General features: G+C 37.3%; 1 protein-coding gene and 1 long non-coding RNA gene across 2 annotated transcripts in view; one reads left to right on the top strand and one right to left on the bottom strand.

Moving 5' to 3' along the window:
* The window catches only part of LOC132858654 (copine-8), a 102793-nt gene extending 81130 nt beyond the window's left edge, over nucleotides 1-21663 (bottom strand). Inside the window, exon 1 of the mRNA XM_060889038.1 lies at nucleotides 21448-21663. Within this exon, the coding sequence (XP_060745021.1) occupies nucleotides 21448-21596 (149 nt within the window). The 5' untranslated portion in view covers nucleotides 21597-21663. The remainder of the gene's footprint in view (nucleotides 1-21447) is intronic.
* On the top strand, nucleotides 562-3368 carry LOC132859320 (uncharacterized). Its single transcript, XR_009649730.1, has 3 exons — nucleotides 562-689; nucleotides 2605-2674; nucleotides 2897-3368. It is a non-coding gene; the product is annotated as an uncharacterized LOC132859320 (long non-coding RNA).
* Nucleotides 21664-21872: the final 209 nt, after the last annotated feature.

The raw sequence follows: 21872 nt of genomic DNA, 5'->3' as shown, positions 1-21872 counted from the left end.
AGTACTTAACCTCTGAGAAAGACACAGTAGTATATCCGATCGTGGCAGATAAAAAACAAACTAGATTACACTTCTCTCCTGCTTTGTGTTTTTACATCCACATGGAGCTGTTTTTCTCCCTAATCGCGTCATCATTAGACACACTGTGTCATTTGGCACTGGTTTAAATGGGTTCAAATTTGAAAGTTGAGATGCTGCACCCAAAGAATCTCCTCCTGACTGTGTGTGAAGAAAGCAGGAGATACTCCAGAGACAATTCACACTCACCATCTATCTCACTAGTTCTCACTCTCTCTGTTTTTCTCTGTCTCTCACACACACACGCACACACACACTAAGGATCTGTGTCCTTATAATGACTGACAGTCTAAAGAGAAATATACAGTATATATATATATACTATATAGGAGGAAGCTCTCCATATATATATATATATGATTTTGCTGTACATTATAATGTCATACCATCATATATCCTATATCCAACCCCCAACCCCCCACACCCACACACACACACATACCCACACACACCCTTGGTAAACAAACCTAACAGACCAGTTCTTATTTCTCTCTACTGAGTGAGCAGGTATTTTACTGTGAGACACTGCTCTAGAGCTACACAAAGATAAACAACCCATTCTCCCATTTTTTTCCTGCTCACACCTTCATCTGTCTCTCATGCCGCAGGAGGTGAGTGATCTCTTTAAAGTAACATTTAACCATATTAGCAAACATATTGTGTTTTACTCACTTAAGTGGCGAATGACTCATCTATTTGTGAGGAAGACAGGTATCATAAGGGCTACAAGAGAACAGAAAGATATAGGGGAAACAAGTGACTAGTCACAGCCTCAGATGAACCACCCCTGAGAACATCTGATGCATTTTCTACGCTTTTCTGTCTACAGAAGGTGAGATATTCTTACAGATGATATAACTAGGTACAGGATAAAAGGTACAAACCAAAAGAGAGAAACCGAGAGAGTAAGACAGCTTCAGGAGCCCTTGTAGCAAAGCAAGAGCAGTGTGTTTAATTAAAGCCCAGACACCCAGCAGCCATCAGGCTCCTGTTGGGCGGCAGCATGAAAACCCAAAGGCAGAAGACAGACATGTAACAGTACAAATAAGAAGGCTGTTGCTGAGACACCTCCATACTTAAAGTGGTACAGTCAGTAGAGTAGGTGTGTATTTGTGTGATGGGGAAATTAACAACCCTTAGCATAAGACAGTGTCTGTTAAAGATTTAACCCAGAATCCAATTAGTGTCGCACTGCTAATTTTGCTAATTTTGCATTTCACTTTATTTGCATCATAGCTAACTGGAATGAAACAACAGCACTGTTTTCAAAACAAGCTGCCTACCACAGCGTAGGAGAAACACACCCAATGTTGCCAACTCTTTTCTGAAAAAAAATGGCTTATACACACAATAAGTTACTAGAAGTTCAATTCTATGTAACTTCATTTCTAAAGTACTTTTAATAATTGTCAGGGTCATTGACACAGATACAAAATGTAAATAAAGCTTTTTTTTTTTTTTTTTTACCACTAATGAGCCAGATAATGTGGCAAGAAAAAACTTCCTGAGACTACAAGAGTAAAAAATCTTGAAAGGATCCAAATGCAAATCTGGAACATATCCTCATCTGGGTGACACTGGATAGTGTGATTATAAATAATTTTCTATATTTGTATTCTGTAGACTAACAAAACCCGTCTTCAGAAGTGCGACCTATGCCGAAATTACGTAAAGTGTGCCAACATCTAAAACGTCAGCAGACTTAACTATAGATATACAACTATACAATATATACAGATAGTGAAGAAACATAGCATTTTTTACCTAATGATCCTTTACACTGAATAAAAGATGGTGGGAAAAGGCATTATAGTGTTCAACAAGTTCAACATTACTATGCTTATTAAACTCAGGCCAAAGTTGATGTGGCTTTATGATGAGTAAATTTCAGTTTATAACATAATGCTTAGCCAGCAATCATTTTCTTAAATAGACAAAAACTAAGCAATGAAAAAAAATAAATCTTTTGGGATGAAAAAGTTGGTAAACGTAACCCTAGCCATCTTGATGATGGATTTCCATTCTTCACGTTCTTTGCTCTTAGTTATCGGAATAAAACTATGCAAGAGTCAGACAGAAAGAGAGAGAGAGAGAGAGAGAGAGAGAGAGACAGAGAGAGAGACAGATAGAGAGAGAGAGAGAGAGAGAGAGAGAGAGAGAGAGAGAGAGAGAGAGAGAGAAAGCAAAAGTGATACGTTTCTAGTTTGTATTCTTACAGTTTTCACTTTTGTCTCACTATTTCACTTTTCTTTAACGATTCACTTCATAAGTCAAACTCTGATGGTGCAAATGTGTTGTTATGTGTCATGCTAAAAAATAACAGTTAAAACACTGAGATATAGAATGTGAGAGAGGTGGGGTGGGGGTGAAGGGGCTGTAGAGATCCATCAGCTTGGCGTGTGTCTCTTCTTGTTGCTCCCTGTGGGATTTTGGCCCGATGGGCCGGCAACCGTTACCTTGGCAACGGGCAGCCAATGAAGCATGTTTGTGCTCTGACTGACACTTGCTCTTTTTCTTCTCTGGAAGATAAGCAGCTCAATAGAGGATGATGAGCCAGAACTGAAAGCACGTGCCATGGAAAGACCGTCGTTCAGAAGTATGTCTGGAGGAATCTCTTTATATCTCTCTGTCTCCCTGATTTTATGCCCCATCTCTCTCTCTCTGTCTGTCTCTTTTTCTTCTTTCTTTTATTTTCTGTTCCCCATCATCCTAAGTCCAATTAAGCCCATATCTGCCCACACATGACTTTAATTAAGCATGCAAATCTACCATTCTGATTTGCTGGGGAAGGTGGCTCATGACTGCCTACTTTTGACAGCATTACCTTGGCGACCTGCAGAGCTTGTGACGGCCCCTAGTGAGCCTCTGTGACATGGGAATGGAGAGAGGAGGGAAAAAAGCTGCAGAGAGAGCTCTCCAATTAAAGTTGGATGAACTAGCAAGATTATTAGATTTTTTTTTTTATCTGAATACAAGTCAATTGTTCTTTTAAAACTTTGCTTTTCCTGCTAATACTGTCATGCTTCTCTGATTGTGTGTGTATTTGTTTACATCTGCATAAATAGGTTAGTGAACTTTATTGGACTATGTAGTTTAAATTGTGCTAAATAATACTAACCAGAAACAGACAAGGCAGTCTTGCTTACTTGTGTTTTATTTTACACAAACATGACGAAAGTGACAAAATCAAAGATTTACAAATCAATTAACGAAACTTAGCTTCAAAATTATTTCTAATTAGATAGTAAAGGTGTAATAACAGTATGCACACTGTGTAGCCAGGAAGAAACACAACACAGTGCATGTTCACTGTAATTCACAGTTCATTTTAATTAATAATATTCATTCATTCATTCATTTATTCTCTCACTTATTTAACAGTACTGCGTGTTTTAAAATCAGCAAAAATGTAAAAATACAGATGTGCTAACGGTTAAGATGTAATATTACAGTAGTATGACTATGAGGTACTTTGTAAGGTTTATATTACAAAAACTAACAAAGGAATATTCTCTTTCCAAAAATGCAGGTAATGCAAAATTGTGCTAAAAAGTGCTAATTGTGGCTGCATGATGTACATTTTATTAACAAAGCAGGATACATGAAGGCAGAATTAAATCTCTGAAACTTGGGGAGAGGTCAGTGGATTTTTAGGTTATTTTAGGTTACCCGGGCTGAATGTAAGCGTCACAAGAAAAAGAGTTTAGAGGAGAGGAAATCCCTCCTATTATAAAGTACAAACATATAAACATTTATATTAACTAAGACTTAATTGTGTAAGTTGTGTGAACACTATTTGAAAAAGTTTGTAAATAGGATGCCTTATCACAATATTGTGTGTGTGTGTGTGTGTGTGTGTGTGTGTAATTTTTAAAGTTTATTAATAATCTCAGTTTTTAACAGAAGAATTGCTCAACCTGAAAGAATAAAGAATTTCAACTTCTCTTTTTTTGAACTGAACTGTTTTAAAATAGCTCTACAAATGCAAAGATAAATGGAGTGGAAGAAGCTCAATGTATCCTGTGTCTCCCTCTGCCCTTTGCCCTTAGTGAGATCCCGTCAACTTGTTCTTTTCCTCTATATCTCTTTGAGTCTTTCTCTCTCTTCTTGCTGCCTGACCCACATAATGCCTCCACGGAGAATACGACAACTCACTGAACTAGATTCTAAGGCCACATCACACTCCCTCTCAAAAACACACTCCCTCCTACCATCTAGAATACGACAGGCTTTAGAATCCTGTCAGGATACGAGGTGCCTGTGGACAAGCACCGATACTGATCTGACAGATAAACGGTCTAAAAGACAGTGAATACTGATGACAAATAAAAAAATACATCCAGTAATTCTTCGGGAAAATACTTCATGCAACTTGGTGCACATGAACATTACAAGCCGGTGCATGCACACAGAGGCTTCATGCAAGCAGACATCTGTGTGTGTGCTTCTTCACAAATATGCACAGACACACACACACAAAACAGTCAACAGCAAGATGGTTGGAACATTCTCAGTGCTTCTCTTGAAGAGATCTGCCCTAATTTTTCCTGACAAGAACATGTGAGCTGAGCAGACACACTACACTACACACACACACACAGACAAACACGGACTTACATACGTGTACAATCACACATTAATTTCGGGTCAGAACCCTGCTACATAGCACATCTTTGTGATGATTTTGGTCTACAAAAGTCTGAGAGCCCATTGTTAAAGAGAAAACTTCAAACAAAATAAATAAATAAATAAATAAATAGATAGATAGACATATAAATAAATAAATAAATGGAAGCCCAAAACCTTGGTAATTAATCAAGCATAATATATTAATAATAAAATAATAAATAAAAAATGTATTAAAATAATAAAATATTAAAATCAGCATTCAAAGTTTCTTTTCTAAGTCATTACTAAGCACATTATTCTAGTCAGCACATTAATACATCACACTCTCTCTCTCTCTCACACACACACACACACACACTCTGTGAGACCCACCCAAACAACACACATTTCGTCTTCTCGCCCTCACAGTAACTGAGCGCCAGCAGGGGCACCACAAGTACCATGATATTTTAGGAAAGAAAGTTGACCCCCATGTCAAGCTACATGTCAAGAGATCTTAAACAACCATATGAATGCTGTAGTGAATTTTTCATCTATTAACATGATTCGGATTGTTTGAATTAATTATTGGGCCATACAGGCAACCACCGATACATTAAAAAAAAAATAATATAAAATACTGATCCTTTTCTGTATAAACAAATAGGAATGGCTTTCCCTTGCATCTCTTCAAATTAAGCCTTGACTAGGTACATGGCCTCATCTCCCGTGTTAATGAAACAAAGCAATTTCCACCACTGTGAGCATGCTGGTTTTCCTGATATGTACTGAGTATTTTGTGAGCGCTTTTATGAACCGGTGGAGAGATTTATGAGCATAGTTACTGGAAAAAATTGGATTCCACATTAATAACACTCTAAACCCATTCCAATCACTCAATATAATAACTGCAGTCGTTTCTGTTATATTGTTCTCTTCTAAATATTGCAGAGACACAAACAATTACACCACACACACACACACACACACACACACACACACACAAGTTTGCCTTACTATGAGAACCTCCCTTTTGATATGATTATTAATGTAGCTGATTTAGGCTACGTGCCCACAGGGTCATGTCTGTGTAAACAAAATATAACACACACACAAGGATTGTTAGCAATCTAAAAGATTTGTATAGTTGTGCACAAAGTCAGCAGTGTTATCAGAAAGCATGACGCACACAACTCTAAAACAAACCTGTCCAGTCTCAGTATTTAAATCAAACTCACTGACGTGCAGCCTACATCAGAAAACTGTACCCTTTCAAATCTTTATTGATTTTCTCTCTGACAAATGACATTTCTATTCAGAAAATAGAAGGAAAGAAGCTGAACAGGCATGTTTCTCATTTCAGACTGATTTTTCAAAAGTACTAAGATTTGACAGAGAATGGACTACAAACATTGCATGCATCTTTCTGGCTGATATTTATTATCTCTACATTTCAGCTGCAGCTGTTTTGGGGATAAAAATGAACCAAAATACAATAAACAATTCCAGATTTTCTTCACACCTGCATGTCATGTGGGAAGCTATCCAACTGCCGCTATCTTTATATCTACAGGAGAAAAGCAGGCCATGTAAGGCACAGATGAACACACAATACCTGCAAAAGCTTATTTTAAAAGCCCAATAATAAACAGAACAATAAAGCAGCACTGCCTGTATTAACACTAGCAGTGTCCCATTCATCCCATGAATGGGAAATGCCAGAAGCACCCAGTGTCATTCTTTATGTCAAACTGGCAGACTGGCAGATCTACAACATTCAATATTCATGAGAGGAAGGCACAACTTGAATGGATCTGAAACGAATAGCCCAATTGCTCCTCAGGGCTGTCAGCAATTTAGAAAAGAGCTGATAGATGGATTGGGAAAAATAGACAACAAAAAACACTGTATGCTTCATCTTGTCAGTGTGGATGCCTGATTCTCCTTTCATGACCATAAACCTTTCAGCCTTAATTCTCATCTCTATAGGTGAGACACAGGAATGGGACGGGAATCAAATAAAATCAACTTCAACCACTTCTTTGAACTTGATATGGCCTGATGCCAATTTTTAGCGCTAAACCACCTTTTCAAAAGCAGTGTCATTTGTAACTATTACATTTTAGAGCATGCTATGGATTAACACGTTGTCTTGCACATCACAGATTGATTAATGCAGCTTGTGGTTCAATTAGTCATGCACTTACGCTCTTTACAGCCATGCACAATGAAATAAGACAGTATGGATGAAAGACCTAAATACAGTATGAAAAATGCATAGAATTATGTGGCACTTAGAGCTGAATTGGCTCTTGGTTTTATGAGCTCACACACTCATGCCATACACAAGCTGGCACACACACAGCCCCAATGCTCAACTCAGCTCTTTGAGAGGGTTTTGTCCATGCAGGTGGTGAAGTGTTTTAGAAAGTGCAATGGGAAAGCCGCGGGAATGCAGGCTGAGGGCAGGAGACCCCTGTGTTTTAACACGGCCTTGACTCGCTGAAATAATGAAGAGCTTTACTATGTGACCTGACTGGAGATGAAATTATCAGCTGAGGCTTGCCTTCTCAATTTCAACTGATGAGCTGCAGCCCTACATATTAGACAACACCACATATTATTACTACTTCAATCCTCATTATGAGAGAACAGCAATAAAGGTGCAGTCTGCAAATTTCAAAGTACTTTTAAAACCACACACCTATGAAATCACACGACCTATGAAATGCTGAGACATATAATATTGCCATGTTGTTAACTTGTTGAACTTCTGTTTACAGTTTTCCACCTTTCGCCCCTAGCCAAAACACAGCTTATCTTTTCTTACGAGCTTACGAACTTACGAGCTGACGCTCCAAAAATGCAGAAAGAAAAAGATTTCACCACAAAATCTATAGCATATATAAAAAGGTTGGACCAGCAGAGTGCATACGTTTATTATACAGTATACATTTGTTATTACTTTACAATTAAATATCTCTATTGTAGTAAACTGTTAACAACCAAAAGATACATTCTGCTGTTTAACTGACTGTTTTTTATAAATCTGAGACACAGTAAACTGCGTGTTCACGCTCTTATTACTGACAGGACAGGAAAACGCCTTAGACCCCCCACCCCCACCCAATAAAACCCACAAAATACAGCAAATTAATAATAATAATAATAATAATAATACGCTTTTTTGACTGATATAGAATTCAGAATGCAGGTTCTACTTGTTGACATAGCCGCTAATTGATTTCTATTACTCCAGCTCAGATCCATTCAAACATTTTGGTAGTATTTAGATCAGGTGATACTGGCAAATTACACAATTCGCAGCGGGTGATTACAGGCAAGCCTAATGCCATGAGATTTTGGATTTAGGGATAACATTAGCTAAGTCAGGTGTTTTTTGTTATTTTCAGATGTTTGCCAAGCAACAGTAAATACCAGCTGGGAAATAAATCTGGTGTGAGCACTAATTAATAATCAGGAGCACCTACATTTATTTGCCTAGAGTCTCTGCTTCTTGTTTAATACCGGCTCATAGAACTATTCAGAGGTCAAAGTTCTCCTGTATCAATGGGAACCACAGATTTTTTGCACATTGCAAATGCAATTCACCATGCAGGGAGCAGAATGTTAAGAATGCCTACTTTAAAAAAAGATCTTTTTTTCAATTTCAGAAGTAATTTGAATAATATTTGATTGGTTGCAGGGTCTCCTGTCAAAACCACCCTCAGTAACTTGCTACAGCTAGTCTTTTAGCATGTAGCAAGCAGTGTTAGCATACTAGCAATCATAACAAAGACAAAAAGGCTGATCTTTAACAAAAGCAGGAAATGATAAGTTTATACGCATAAAAATACTGTATGTCTAATAGATTTAATTGACAGACGAGATTAGAAGCCTTGGATTATGGATGATGATTTTCAAATAAGGACCACTTAGCATATTTTCCAAGAGACTTGATTTATCCAGCAAATAACTACAGAGCCATTTCCCAGTACCACATGAACCCTTGTGTGAATTCCCACCTCACTATCTTTCAGTTTACATCAGTAATCTTTATTCCCCTAAAATGGAAAGCATTTTTTTTTAAATTATGGCTCCATTTCAAGTGGGGATAATATAAACCAAACAGGAATAAATAAGGAAACATGAAAAGACTGTGGGATTCCTCTATCATGAGGTGGTGATAAACAGATGTGGACATAGCCGTTTGCCTCCCAAGCAGCCTGTCAGAAAGTATGTTGGTGTGCTGACAGTGATGGACACTGACAGACACAGATCCCTCCATCTGACTTCCAGTTTCAAATCTTCCATTCCAGCTGTTTACAGTATACACATCAGGGCTGGCGTTTAAGTACTATTCAGACAGTATTCATTTTTCACGGTGTCTGTTATAGTTGCATATCTAATCGGTCTTATCTTTTAATACATCATAATTAAGTTTCTATTAATATTTACTTTCTTTTCTTTTTTTCATTATGTGCTTAAGTGAAATGACTCATACCAAAGCATTTTATTAGAGACTCGCAATAAATCAATCATTCAATGTCACATGAGGACTGAAAGGATTGATGATATACACATAAATGCATGAGAGGCAGCAATTTACATGCCTTTTAAGCTCCTGAGTGTCAGTGTTACATCCAGGTAGCAGAAAAAACACATTCAGAACAAATTTAACTCTAATACTCCACTCCAATTCAGAGGTCTGAGTTGTATGACACATGTGTAAATACATCTGTCCTGCTATTTCTGATGACCAAAAAACTCTCCCAAATTTGAGGAGCATTAATCAAGTGGAGTCTCAATGCATAAAAGAATCAGGTGTAAATCTTCCAATAGAGGAAATGACTGCATGTTAAATCACAAATGGAAGGCCAAAATTATCAAACCTTTTTTTATGCCAAAAATTAAAGATGGACTGGAACTTTTTCCTTTTTCCAAGCATGGTAAAAAAAAAACAACTGCCATTTCATATGGAAATAACATCACTGAGTAAGTAACACATGTAAATAATGGACTCTAACAAGCTTCCTGTGTAAAACTTATTCCAAACAAAGTTTGTATTTATTTGTGAAATACGTCGTCACAACTATCTTCCAACACAATAAATTTCAGCTGGAATGAACAAAAAAGAAATCTACTTAGAATATCTTATTTTACTTATAAGTGAGGTGAAAAATATCTATTGCAATTCATCATACTCTATTCATAGATACAGCTGAATTCCACCCACTTCCAAATGGCACCTTCCCAGCTAAAAAAAACAACAGGAACCATAAGCAGACATTGTGCAAAGAGAGGAGTGGGTGTTAATATGAGTTGGACCCTGTCTCTGGGGTGAGAAAAAGAACAGTGAAAAACAGGAGGAAATCAATAGCCGAGGCAGTCACTAACAGAGAGGTGCCTCTCTGCTACGACCCTGACAAAGGATCGGTCTACTGAAAAGGATGACCGCATGAAATGTAATTATTTAATGTGCAATAGAGAGGCTAATTTGTGGATTTGTAGCTTACTCACAAGTGTGAAAACAGATTGTATGTGATTACTTTTAGTACATATGCAGGTCTGATGGTGATATTTTGCTCTGATTGAATGTGTTGTTTTTAGGCATTCGCCAAAGTTTACACTGATATAGCCTGATAGCAGTGTTGTATAAAGTACTAGAAAGCAATACTTGAGTAAAAGTACAAGTAGCGTACTAGAAAAAGACTTTGGTAGAAGTGAAAGTTACCTTTTAGAATATTACTCAAGTAAAAGTCTTAAAGTATCTGATATATACTGTATTTAAGTATCAAAAGTAATTTTCTGATATTTAATGTACTTAAGTATTTGAAATAAAAGTAAAAAGTAAAATTTCAGTGATTTTCGGTAGGCATAAGAGCAGGGGCGGTTCTAGGATTTCATCTTTAGGGGGTTTTAGCCCTCAGTGAGAATTTAAAACAAGAAGAGTTTTATATTATATATTATATGACTAAATAGTAAGCCAAAAGTTATGGTACTGTATTATTAAACGGCAAAAGTAGACAACAAAATGTTATGCATGATGTAATGATGTCAGTCTTGAATCAAATCAGTTCTTGTATGTGTGCATTCTCTACAAACAGTGTGTCCAATGAATGCAGTCATTAATAAAAAAAAATATTCACACGACAAAGACCAAATCAATAAATGTTATTTTCATTTAGTATTGAATAGATTGTTTGCATTAATATTTTGTTTGTATGTAATGCAATCTAGGAGCAGTGATTCACCAAACTTATTGCAGTCACACACATTTTTTCTGATTTTATTTTGTAGTAACGAGTAACGAAGATGGTTAGTGGAAATATAACGGAGTAAAAGTATACATTTTATCTAGGAAAAGTAGTGGAGTAAAAGTGAAAGTTGACATAAATTTAAATAGCGAAGTAAAGTACAGATACGTGAAATTTTGAACTTAAGTACAGTAACGAAGTATTTGTGCCTGGTAGTAAACTACTAAAAAATAAATGTTTCTATTAACTGAGCTGTGATCTCTATATAACATTGTATATAAATAATTACAGTATCATTTTGGACATGAACTGCAGTCAGATTACAGTGAATAAGCAAGCGTTTTCTTTTGGATAAACAATCTTTTTAATGCTACCTCAAAAAATGGAGGCTTGTTGACAGATTTTAACGTGTGCAAGAAACACTTGATAAATTTACAGTATCTCTAATTAAACTCAATAAGAACAACTAGTGACACTGATATGGTCACCCCGCAAATAAAAGAAAATCCACAATCAGAGCACGAAGCCATGGACCTTTTTATTCTAAGACAAAATATCTTCTCATAGAATGGAGTTCATTTTTTTTTTTTTAACAAATTTCTATTATTTTACAATGTTACTGTAGACATTCCAGTATGAAATATAAAGGTTTATACAGTTACCAAGAAGAGTGGTAAACAAATTTTTAGCTAAATTCTATTTAAATTTTTAATACTACTCCTGATAATGTTTTGCATACTCTTGGCTTCTTCTCAGCCAGATTCCAGTTATTCAGTAACTTAATGTAATACCCAAAGATATTACATTAAGAACTGGTTCTACAGTATTAACCTCTATTTTTTGTCTTTTTGTAAAAAGAAGAAAAATCTCTGGGTCTCCCTTGAGATCTAAGCACATATCTATCCCATCACTGTTCCCATCAGTACAAAGAAACTACGAAGCAAAGCCCTTCTTCACATCTACTGTATATATTGTCACCAAATAAAAATTACAATCTGTAAGCCCTCTGTGAGATCACAGTTCAGGAAAGTCACAGTTCAGAAAACCCCATCTTTCACACAGCCTAATTACCAGCTGATGACTGATGTCATGTTAGCAGCTCAAAGAAAAACATGTAATTCACTTCATTTCCAAATAAGCACTTGCACTGAAGAAACACTGACCAACTTTTGCTTGTGCCAGCAACCAGGCACCATACCAAAATTTATTTTACCAATTATGAAGAAGCTCTACTCGCTGAGCCGCAATGCAGCAGAGTAGTTTTCTAAAAGGTTGTAAAAGCTAGATGCTAATTTACATTTTAGATCTGCTGTGTGCACTTGGCTTCAATCACATGCATGTTTTTTGGCTTCATCCCAGTGAGGCGACTGTACATCGATTCAGTTTTGTTTTCTGGCTTGCAATGTTCTGCTCTCTTTGTTGCTTTTGTCTTCGTCATGGAGCCATTAAGCAGGGTCCCAGCAGGCAGCTTGTCGTTGCTCAATACATTCAGACCCACTTGTCATTTTCCTCAATACCCACCATTATGTGATCTTTATGGGTCTAAAGGTCAATAGGAAGGCTTTCTCTCATCATGACGCATTACAATGCCAAAAATATCACTCCAGGCCCATTTCAATTCAGCCTTGCTCCTCTAGACATCTGAATTCTACTGTAGCACTTGTTATATTTCTCTGACATGATGAGATAAAGAATACTATCAGTAAATCTAATCTACCCTTAGTGTAAATGTGCAGTTTACCATAATGATAACACCCTCCGTCTGAGCTCTGATCTATGATCATGTATCACTTTGCTCACCGGAGCTAAGTGGTATAGTATAAATGTCACATCATGCCCAGTGAGCTGCAGCCCAGAAGAGGTTCACTGCCACCACCATGAGTCACATAGCAACTGAAATTTTCAGCTTCCCCAGACCCATGGAAACCCAGTGACTGCTTGAGTCAATCAAAATGAGGATGTATTATCTAAGTCATACAGTCCTCCTTATAAAACGATCAGGTATACACTTTAACATAAACTTTATCCTGATTTTTGTGGCTGAGGACTTTTGTGACTGTCATGGGAACACACACAAACACACACACACACACACACACACACACACAAAATAGCAAATGATGAATTTGAATTTGTCCTTGTTAAGAGGGACCTGACATTCTTTCAGCTGACTAAATATAATTGATTACATGCCTTTGTATGAAATAATTTAGTTTAAAGTGACTTTCTCATACACTGTGACAAAGAAAATGAAAAGGCAGTTCAGTCTGCTGGCATTTACAAGACGTGTTTAGTCATTAATCCTGGCAGCACCTGAACCTTTCCATCAGGCTGACCCTGACTAACGCTCTTTATTCAGCTCGTCTTTCTAACACAAAATCTCTGCTGTATAGCCAACAGTAACTTCTGGAAAATTTTTGCTACTCTAAATAAGTACATTCCTATAAAAAAAAATGGAAACTGTACTAAATGCCGGAAGATCATAATTAATCAAGAGATCTCCTTCGTATAAAATGGTGGACAAACAAATATTAGTAATGTTATTATTTTCAAATAGTTCCTTTCAGTTACGTTAAACAAACCGTAATCTTATTTATTACAGATTGAAAAATTACACCCACTACAAACAAATAATATAGTGTGATTGCCTGAAGAGTGGGACAATCTGAAATTCTATTCACATTTACTTCAATACTTGTAAATATGTATGTTATAGCCGTATCTAGGTAAGAATGATGAAGCAAATGCTCCAGTGGTGCTGACTTACTGACTATTAACCCTCTCTTACCTGAAAACACCTTGTGGTTTATCTCAAGTGCACTACAGACTACTACTGTGCATAACCAAATTAGATTATAATCTCAATTATAATAATTAAATCTTGCAAACCAATGTTACAGAGCAAATCTAGGGGTTTTTTTTAAATTATTGTTAGACAATATATGCAAAATAATCATCAGTTGTTCAAACTTTTAAACATTAAACGTTATATGCCCTGCCTTTAAACATTAAACGTTATACGCCGATTCTGTTACATGTGGATTTTGGGGAATATTTTGAAAATGGCATGGTGTTCTACTCTTCCTAGTTCAAACCTTTAGCTCAGCTTAATATCTCGGTGGAGCCTTTTTGTTGATCTTTTTGTTGTTTTCCACTCATATCTCAATATATGCCAACAGGTGTAAGTTATATTAACCCTACATGTAAATGTGTGCGTGCTTCAACCTTGCATTAGCCTGGCATCCCATCCCAGATGTATTCCTGACTTACGCATAGTGTTCCTGTAATAGGATGCGGATCCACCCTGACCAGGATAAAGTACTTACTGGAGATGAGTGAATGGATGTTTACATTAAGCCCATCAACAGCAGTTCATTTCACAATGCATAAAGGATCAGTACAGCAGATATACAGCTTCACAGCGCTGCTATAGAGCGACATTATAAACAATATACACCTAATGTATATTTGTATTTAGAAATGTCTGTGAGTTGACTTCACTCCAAATTCTGAAGGCCCTGAGAGACAAGCTTTAGATTTACACTTGAAACAGTGAAAAATAGCTAAAATCCTCTATGCCTAGACAGCTTTGTTTTCACAAAGGAAGCCAGTATACGTCAGCAAAAGTCAGACTGAATAGCAAGCTAAAGAGAAACTCCGACAGAATATATTAGTCCTTTTCTTTCTTTTTTTTTTTACAGTAAAATTATTAAGCCGAGCAGCAGAGAACTGTCTGGCCCTGACAGATCACCGCTGAGGAAAATATCTCAACATTTAAACTCTCTTTTTTCAGTTAATAAGGTAAACACATATCCTGTTAGAACACATCGGGGTAAAGTCTGACCACATTTCCAACAAAGTAGGCTATTCAGAATTGTTTTGGGTTTTTTTTCCTTCAAGCTTGACATCACTTCAAGACTGAAAGCCAACTCTCTTTCTCACATTTCCTACTCAAGCAACAGGTGGGAGGGAAAATTCCAGAAACTCTGAACAGCTCACACCACAGCATGCCCTCTAAGCTTTCGTATTCACAAACAGCTAGCATCGCACAGTCTTCAGATGCAAAGCTAAAATAGATCTATAATAAGCAATAAATCCCCTCTTTTCTAGCAGACAGTGTGCAAATTACACACCCATGCAGGAATACACCGGAGCACCTGCATGCTTGGGGCACCGTGCTGATATCCAGCTGTAAAAAAAAAAAAGTGTTAATGGGGATCTGCCAGGAGCCACAGTGACTCAGTCATGCTCTGCCTGATGTGCAGATATTTCCAGCCTAATTCGTAATTTGTGCATGTTAGGCAACCTGCAGAACCTGAGAATGAGGCAGTGATTTCTCAGGAGACTTTGGACCCAGCTGGTGCTCAGACTACCTTCCTGCTCCTGTAACTCACTCAATCACCGAACCAAGGGATCCAAAGCAATAAAACACCTGAGTCAACCTTAAATAGACGTATCTCTGAATAAGCATGGCAGACACAAGCAACCAGAGCTAATGTTTAATATACCGAAGGTATGGAGGAAGGGAATAAATATGAATCCAGCAAAAATATAAAGATGTTGTAGGCTGAAAGAACTATAAATCTATGGAGAAATGTTTACTCATGATTTTATAAATTGCTCCTGTTTTATAAATAGGCATGAAGTAGCTCTGTACTCTGTCATGCATTTCTTTGAAATCTATAAACCTAAAAATGACAGAAGAATAAACAAATGTTTCATCAAATCTTTTCTCATATATATATTGGAAAAAAAATCTTGCAAAAGAGATGTTTAGCACATTTCATTGACAGATTTCACCTCCAACAAGGGAATGGTGTTGTTAATGATTGACACAATTAAACAGGTAAAGTTTATCAGGACAGCAGTGGGGAAAGTCATGTGCCTCTAAACCACTGTAAACACACAGACTTCCCTTTTCTCCTGGGCTCATCTCCAACATTTACACCCACACACTTACATTCCACTCCCTTTCCTGAGCGAGAGAGCACACACTTTTAAATCTTTAAAACTTCAGTTCCCAGAAGCATTAAAGCCAGGCACAATTATAATCATTCTAACACACTCTTTCCTGTTTCTTCTGTTCTCCAGTCTTAAAACGTAGCCATGAATATTTTAGTGAATAAAGTGGCATAAGAAAAAAAAAAAACTATTCTGCACTAAAGGTAAAGTTCACAGGAACATAATCGCAAATTCAGGAAGTGATGTTGCAACCGCAATGTTTTCTCAAAGGAGGAAACACTGATTATTTCTGAAGTTTTTAAAGAGAGAATAATCCCACGCCAGCCATTGTTCGATCCATTACAAACCAAAGTACCACAGTTCCTTTAAAAGAGACCTTTGTAACAGCCGTTGCTGAAGGGACTAACTGCCAGACAATGCTGAATGGTAAAATTGTCTCATCAACCACCAAGTTATCATTCCTCATTAAATGTAGGTCATGTTAAAGAGCAAAACCTCTTATTAGACCGTAGTAAACTGTAGACTGACTTCAAGCAAGCTCCTCTTTGTATATGCTTACTTAATCAGGTATCTAGATTACGTTCTGTCCCAGTGGAAAGCGATTTTATTTTCATTTGCTGGCTCAGACGTTGCATCATAGCTCAACTCCCAGACAAGCTTATTCTTAAACACTGTGGCATTATATTAACATGACCACACGTTCGTGTTTGGTGACGTTATAGAAAGGATGACGCCGTTGACTAGTTCAACTAAATAATACAGTATATTTCACAGCCAGTAGTTTTGTACAGTATTTAGTCTACACTTCCTGACACAAGCTTTATATCAACATCAGGGTGAAACTGCGGCATCTTAGCAATGAACTAGATTTGTAAAGTTTGTCACGACAAACTTTGATGTTGGCTTTGACAAAGCAAGTATTCGCAAAGGCCGGTGTTTTTTGAAGGCGAGTGGACATAAGGATCAGTGTTAGTGTTTGGAGGCAAGAGGACAGAAAGCTAGGGTGCCAAAACATTTGGAAGCAATTGGAGGCAAGCATGTGACGTCATCCGAATACCCGTGAGGAAGTTCCCCTCATTGTTCTGAGTATTTTGATATGTCACATGCCCATGTTGTAAAAAGTTTTTCGATTTCGATTCATATATTGGGGGCGGGGCTGCGGGACAATCGAAAGGCCAGTCGGTACACCAATTTAAAACTTTGTTCAGAGTATCACCCTAAAGGATCTGGCCGAGTTTGGTGTAGATAGTTCGAAACCTTGCCGAGTTATAAACCTCCAAAGTTTATAATGGGAGTCTATGGGAAAAAAGGCCAATTTGAGACCCGGTACCAGAAGTACCAGTACTCGGATCGCTTAGAAAAGTAACAGCAACAAACTTCAGACCAGCGTCTACAACATATCCGAATTTGGTGAATGTGGCTCGAAAGCTAGGAGGAGTTACTCTTGATCAATTTTTGTCTAAGCTTAAATAGGAAAACATAATGATGGCTTCTACAAAGCCGACATAATGACTGCGTTTGTAGCTGCTTGATGACATTGTGTCCATTGTTATAAGCAATATATTTGAAACAAATGCAATTGTACTGAATAGGAATTAGAATTAGAATTTTTGTTGAATAGTAATAGGAATTGTTTAAAAATTCAGATGTTCATAAATCGGGTGCTCTGTGTGGGAGCTGTAAGTGCTGGAATCCACTTTGTGCATTGAATTGATTAAAGCCAATGGACAGAATTTCCAATCAATCCCATGTTCAAAGGACACTCTAAAGCTTGTCAGACAGCAGAGCTTCCAAAGCTGCAAAATAAGACAGAAAGTACACAAATGCGTATACAAAAGAGAGGAAAAAGAGCCAGCTATTTCCGAGCTCTATAGATTTCTTCCTGCCTAAGTTTGGACAGTACTGTTCAAATGATTTGTATAGATTGCTCAACACAGTATGAGGAATTCACAAAGTTCACGCATGCCCTTTGTACAAAGCTGGGATGTTTTTTTTTTTTTAAATCACCTTCCTATTTAGATATAATGTTTTACAGACATAACGGCACCTTATGTCATTTCAGTTTTAATGAGGAGCTTTCAGAAGCTCGGGGAACAGCAGAATAAACAAGCCATTTCCTTGCAGTCAGACCTAATTTGACCCAGTGCAAAAGCCACTCTGGACCACTTCAGGACATTTCACTATTCTGTGCAGGCATGTACCCCTGAAGCAACTGTGCTTATGATAAGTACATGAACAAGAAACTGCTCATGCTTAAAATTGAACTCCAGTATATGAGGGCAAAGGAACATGTGTAAGGACTAAAATAAGGCTGAGGAGGACAAGGTGGGACATAATGGGGAATTTTCTAAAAAGATATTTATAAACAGTATTTATAGAGAATACAACACACCAGCAAAACAGCAGACACTCAATAAGAAAAGACCATTTTTTTTTAAATCCAAAATAATACATAAATACACTATTTAACAGGGAAAAGAAACTGGCAAAACTTGCTGATCTTTGACAACAAACGCAACCAATAAAACACAATGGAATGTGTTATAGGAAAATAATCAACCCCTGATGCTGGTGGTGTGATGGTGGAGTGGTGAAGTTACTCTTATCAGAATCAGAATCAGATTTATTGACTCTCAAAAGTACAGACATAAATAACACTATGCTATACAAAATAAACAAGACGATGAGATAAAATATACAGAATGAGTATTAAATATGAATCTCCATATCACTCCATATCACTCCAAAGTTAATTATTTTCCTGTAACATCATGCCCCAAAGAGTTGTACTCATTTTGTACTGCGTCAATTCACTTTGTACTGCATAACATTCAATTCGATCACAATTTCGAATTTATTTATGAACAGTGTAATTTATAAACAGTGAGACAAATTCATTCTGGTTGTCACTCTGCTATATCAGCTTTAAGCAGTCATTTCCTCTCCAGCCTTTTTCTGTATCTTAAAGTCAATAACGTGATGAACAGGACGTGATGGTTCAGCGGTTAAGGCTTCAGGTTACTGATCAGCCGGTCAGGGTTCAAGCCCACAAGCTGCTGAGACATCAACATTGGGTCCTTGAGCAAGGCCTTTAACCTCACCTGCTCCAGGGGTGCCGAACTATGGCACTCTGACCCCAGGCTCATAATAACCTGGGATATTAAAACTTACAAATAAAATTAGATTTTATTATTGAATTTGATGAATAAAGGCAGCTTGTTAAGTTAGAGATACCAGAAAGCACACAGTCCTCTGCCCTAAAGACTCACTAATGCAGACAATATACTTACCAATATAAAGTGTTTTATAAAGTAAACACTAAAAAACAATAAAGTAAAAGTAAGAAAAGTAAATAAATCAGAAAACATGTATATCACGAATATGAACTTCATTAAATTACATGTTATTAATCCGTTTATTGTTAGTCTTACAAAGAGCATCTGTCTTATATTATGTAAAGATGTTAAGATAGAAACAATTAAAAGGGCAAATTAATAAAAATCTGTGATTTTAATTAGAGCCAGCTCTTACTGTCAGCGCTGACACAGAAATAAAAACAACCGTTTGACCCCTTTGAGGGAACTGTGGTGTAATTTGTGATATTGCTTGCAAACAGACATATTTGGGATAATAAAACAAACATGAAAAATGTGTTTAATACGTTTAAATGTTTATTAGCCTTTGCCTTAGTCAAAAATTATTCCAGACTTTGGCCTGGTTATGTACTGACTGTGAAGGAGAAATACAACTGCATGTGGATGTAAAAACAATGCACAAACTAAATCTGTCTCTCTGTTTCTTTTCCAGTCCTCCTCCCAATCTCCATGGTGTTAAATGATAACCATGGTGACAGAGTACCCCTCATGTACAGTAAAGGCATGCACCTGATGGTAACCATGGCACCGGCGTAGGCACTCCTCACTAGGCGTGCAGCCGTGCGAAGAAAACAGAGTCCAGCAAATTCGCCCATAGGGACACGGAGCAGAACAATTCACCATGCACCCATCTGCCTCACCGCCCACTTCACTTTGCACATGTTATTGTGTTTGTCACTATTCCCCAGGCTAGTGTTTACAGGAACTAAAGACCATAACACTATGGAACACCAACTAAGTAAAAAAACCTTATGTATAAGCTGGGATTATTCATCGATTCCTACACATACAAATCATTTTTCTTGCAACATACTGTACATATAACACTCGAGGGCAATTAACATACATGTATGAAATAACTGGAGGGATGAAACAACTTGACACAAAACAAAAATTACCGTACACACCCATGTGATTCATTTAGTAACGTCGCATACACCAAACCACTTTCCATTACCTCACTGTACCTTAATCAGCTGAACGGCTTTTCAATATTTTAAGAATATTAAGAAATATAGATTGAGCTATCAGTTCTACACCTTAACTCATGATACATAGGGGCATTTAGTGATATAGTGGATTATATCTGTCCATACTGTGACTACAAAATGACAAAGATTTTAAGTTAAATTAATAACTGAACATTATGATGATTATGATAATCATTGAGGTTTCATTTAATAACAAAAATAGACCTGCTTTTTGCTACTCTTCTGACTAAACCCTCTGTAAACATGCCCTCACAGAAAATCGTCATTACTATCAACTTTTTTTTTACGATACACATTTACATTTATAGCATTTAGCAGACTCCCTTATCCAGAGTGACTTACATTTTTATTTGTGTCAACACACTTCCCCAATAAATCTGATTCTGACTCGGATTCTGATTTATACAACTGAGTAATTAAGGGCCTTGCTCAGGGGCCCAGCAGTGGCAGCTTGGTGGAGCTGGGATTCAAACTCACAACCTTCCGATCAGGTTTTTCTGGTTTTAGTATTTTAATATTTAGTATTTTAACAGTAAATAAAATATGTAAATTAATATTTCAGCTAGAGAAAGAAAGCAAAGCAGACCACAACATTAGCGCGTAACATTGTATTAAACCTCCATTCAGCTATAAAATTAATTCCACTCCCTCAATCAGAACAAATGAATTTAATGGACTTGATGTAAATAGAGAACTTATTAATTCATGTAATAACAAACAATAATAATAATAAACAATCAGACAAATAAATAATCACAGAGCCTATGACTAGCTTCACATATTTATGGGGTTTCCCAGTTTTAGACTCACTGATAATATCTTTGACCATAAAGGCTGAATAAATCAGAATATATAGTAATATTGAGCTTGTCACAATGTCAACACACACAGTTCACTACAGAGAAGATGCACATTTTAAACCTGGGTTCGATCTCAACAGCTGCTTGCTTTCAGACATAAACAACACGAGTTAAAGTTCATGTAAAGTTCTACAGCTATAAGGAGAAGCCTGAGCTGCTGGTGTGTTTCAGCAGGTTAGAGGAACACTGTTGCTCTTGTACGACACTGAACGCTTTTACTTTAACTTTCAGTTCAGTAATATGTCGCTGACACACTGTATAAGGCGTCGTTTCGCTGTCTGTACTGAACTGAAGGTCCGCAGAGAAGCGCGCTTACCTGCAAGAGACTGTGATTTCAACTTTGGTGGCGGGGACGGTGGCGTTGAGCGGGTCGAAGTCTCCTATTGTCGCCATGTTCACGAAGCTGCAGCTGCTCATCGTGGCAGGAAAACACACACACTCTCTCACACACTCACACACACGCATGTACTACTGTCCAACCCCTTTCTGAGAAAAGGCGAAGAGCTCTGACGCCGCTGTATGCGCGCGCGCGTGTGTTTGTGTGTGTGTGTGCGCGCGGCCGCTCGCGCGCGCGTGTGTGTGTGTGTGTGTGTGAAGATAGGTGATGTCACAGTCCCCAGCAGAGGCAACAGCTCTTCTGTGTGTGTGTGTGTGTGTGTGTGTGTGTGTGTGTGTGTGTGTGTGTGTGTGTGTGTGTGTGTGTGTGTGTGTGTGTTTTATACAGAGGAATCACGGTGCCAC

The sequence above is a fragment of the Tachysurus vachellii genome, chromosome 16 (assembly GCF_030014155.1).
Source record: "Tachysurus vachellii isolate PV-2020 chromosome 16, HZAU_Pvac_v1, whole genome shotgun sequence".
NCBI classification, from domain to species: Eukaryota; Metazoa; Chordata; class Actinopteri; order Siluriformes; family Bagridae; genus Tachysurus; species Tachysurus vachellii.
Note: the sequence above shows the minus strand (reverse complement) of the source record. Positions and strands in the feature narration are given on the sequence as shown.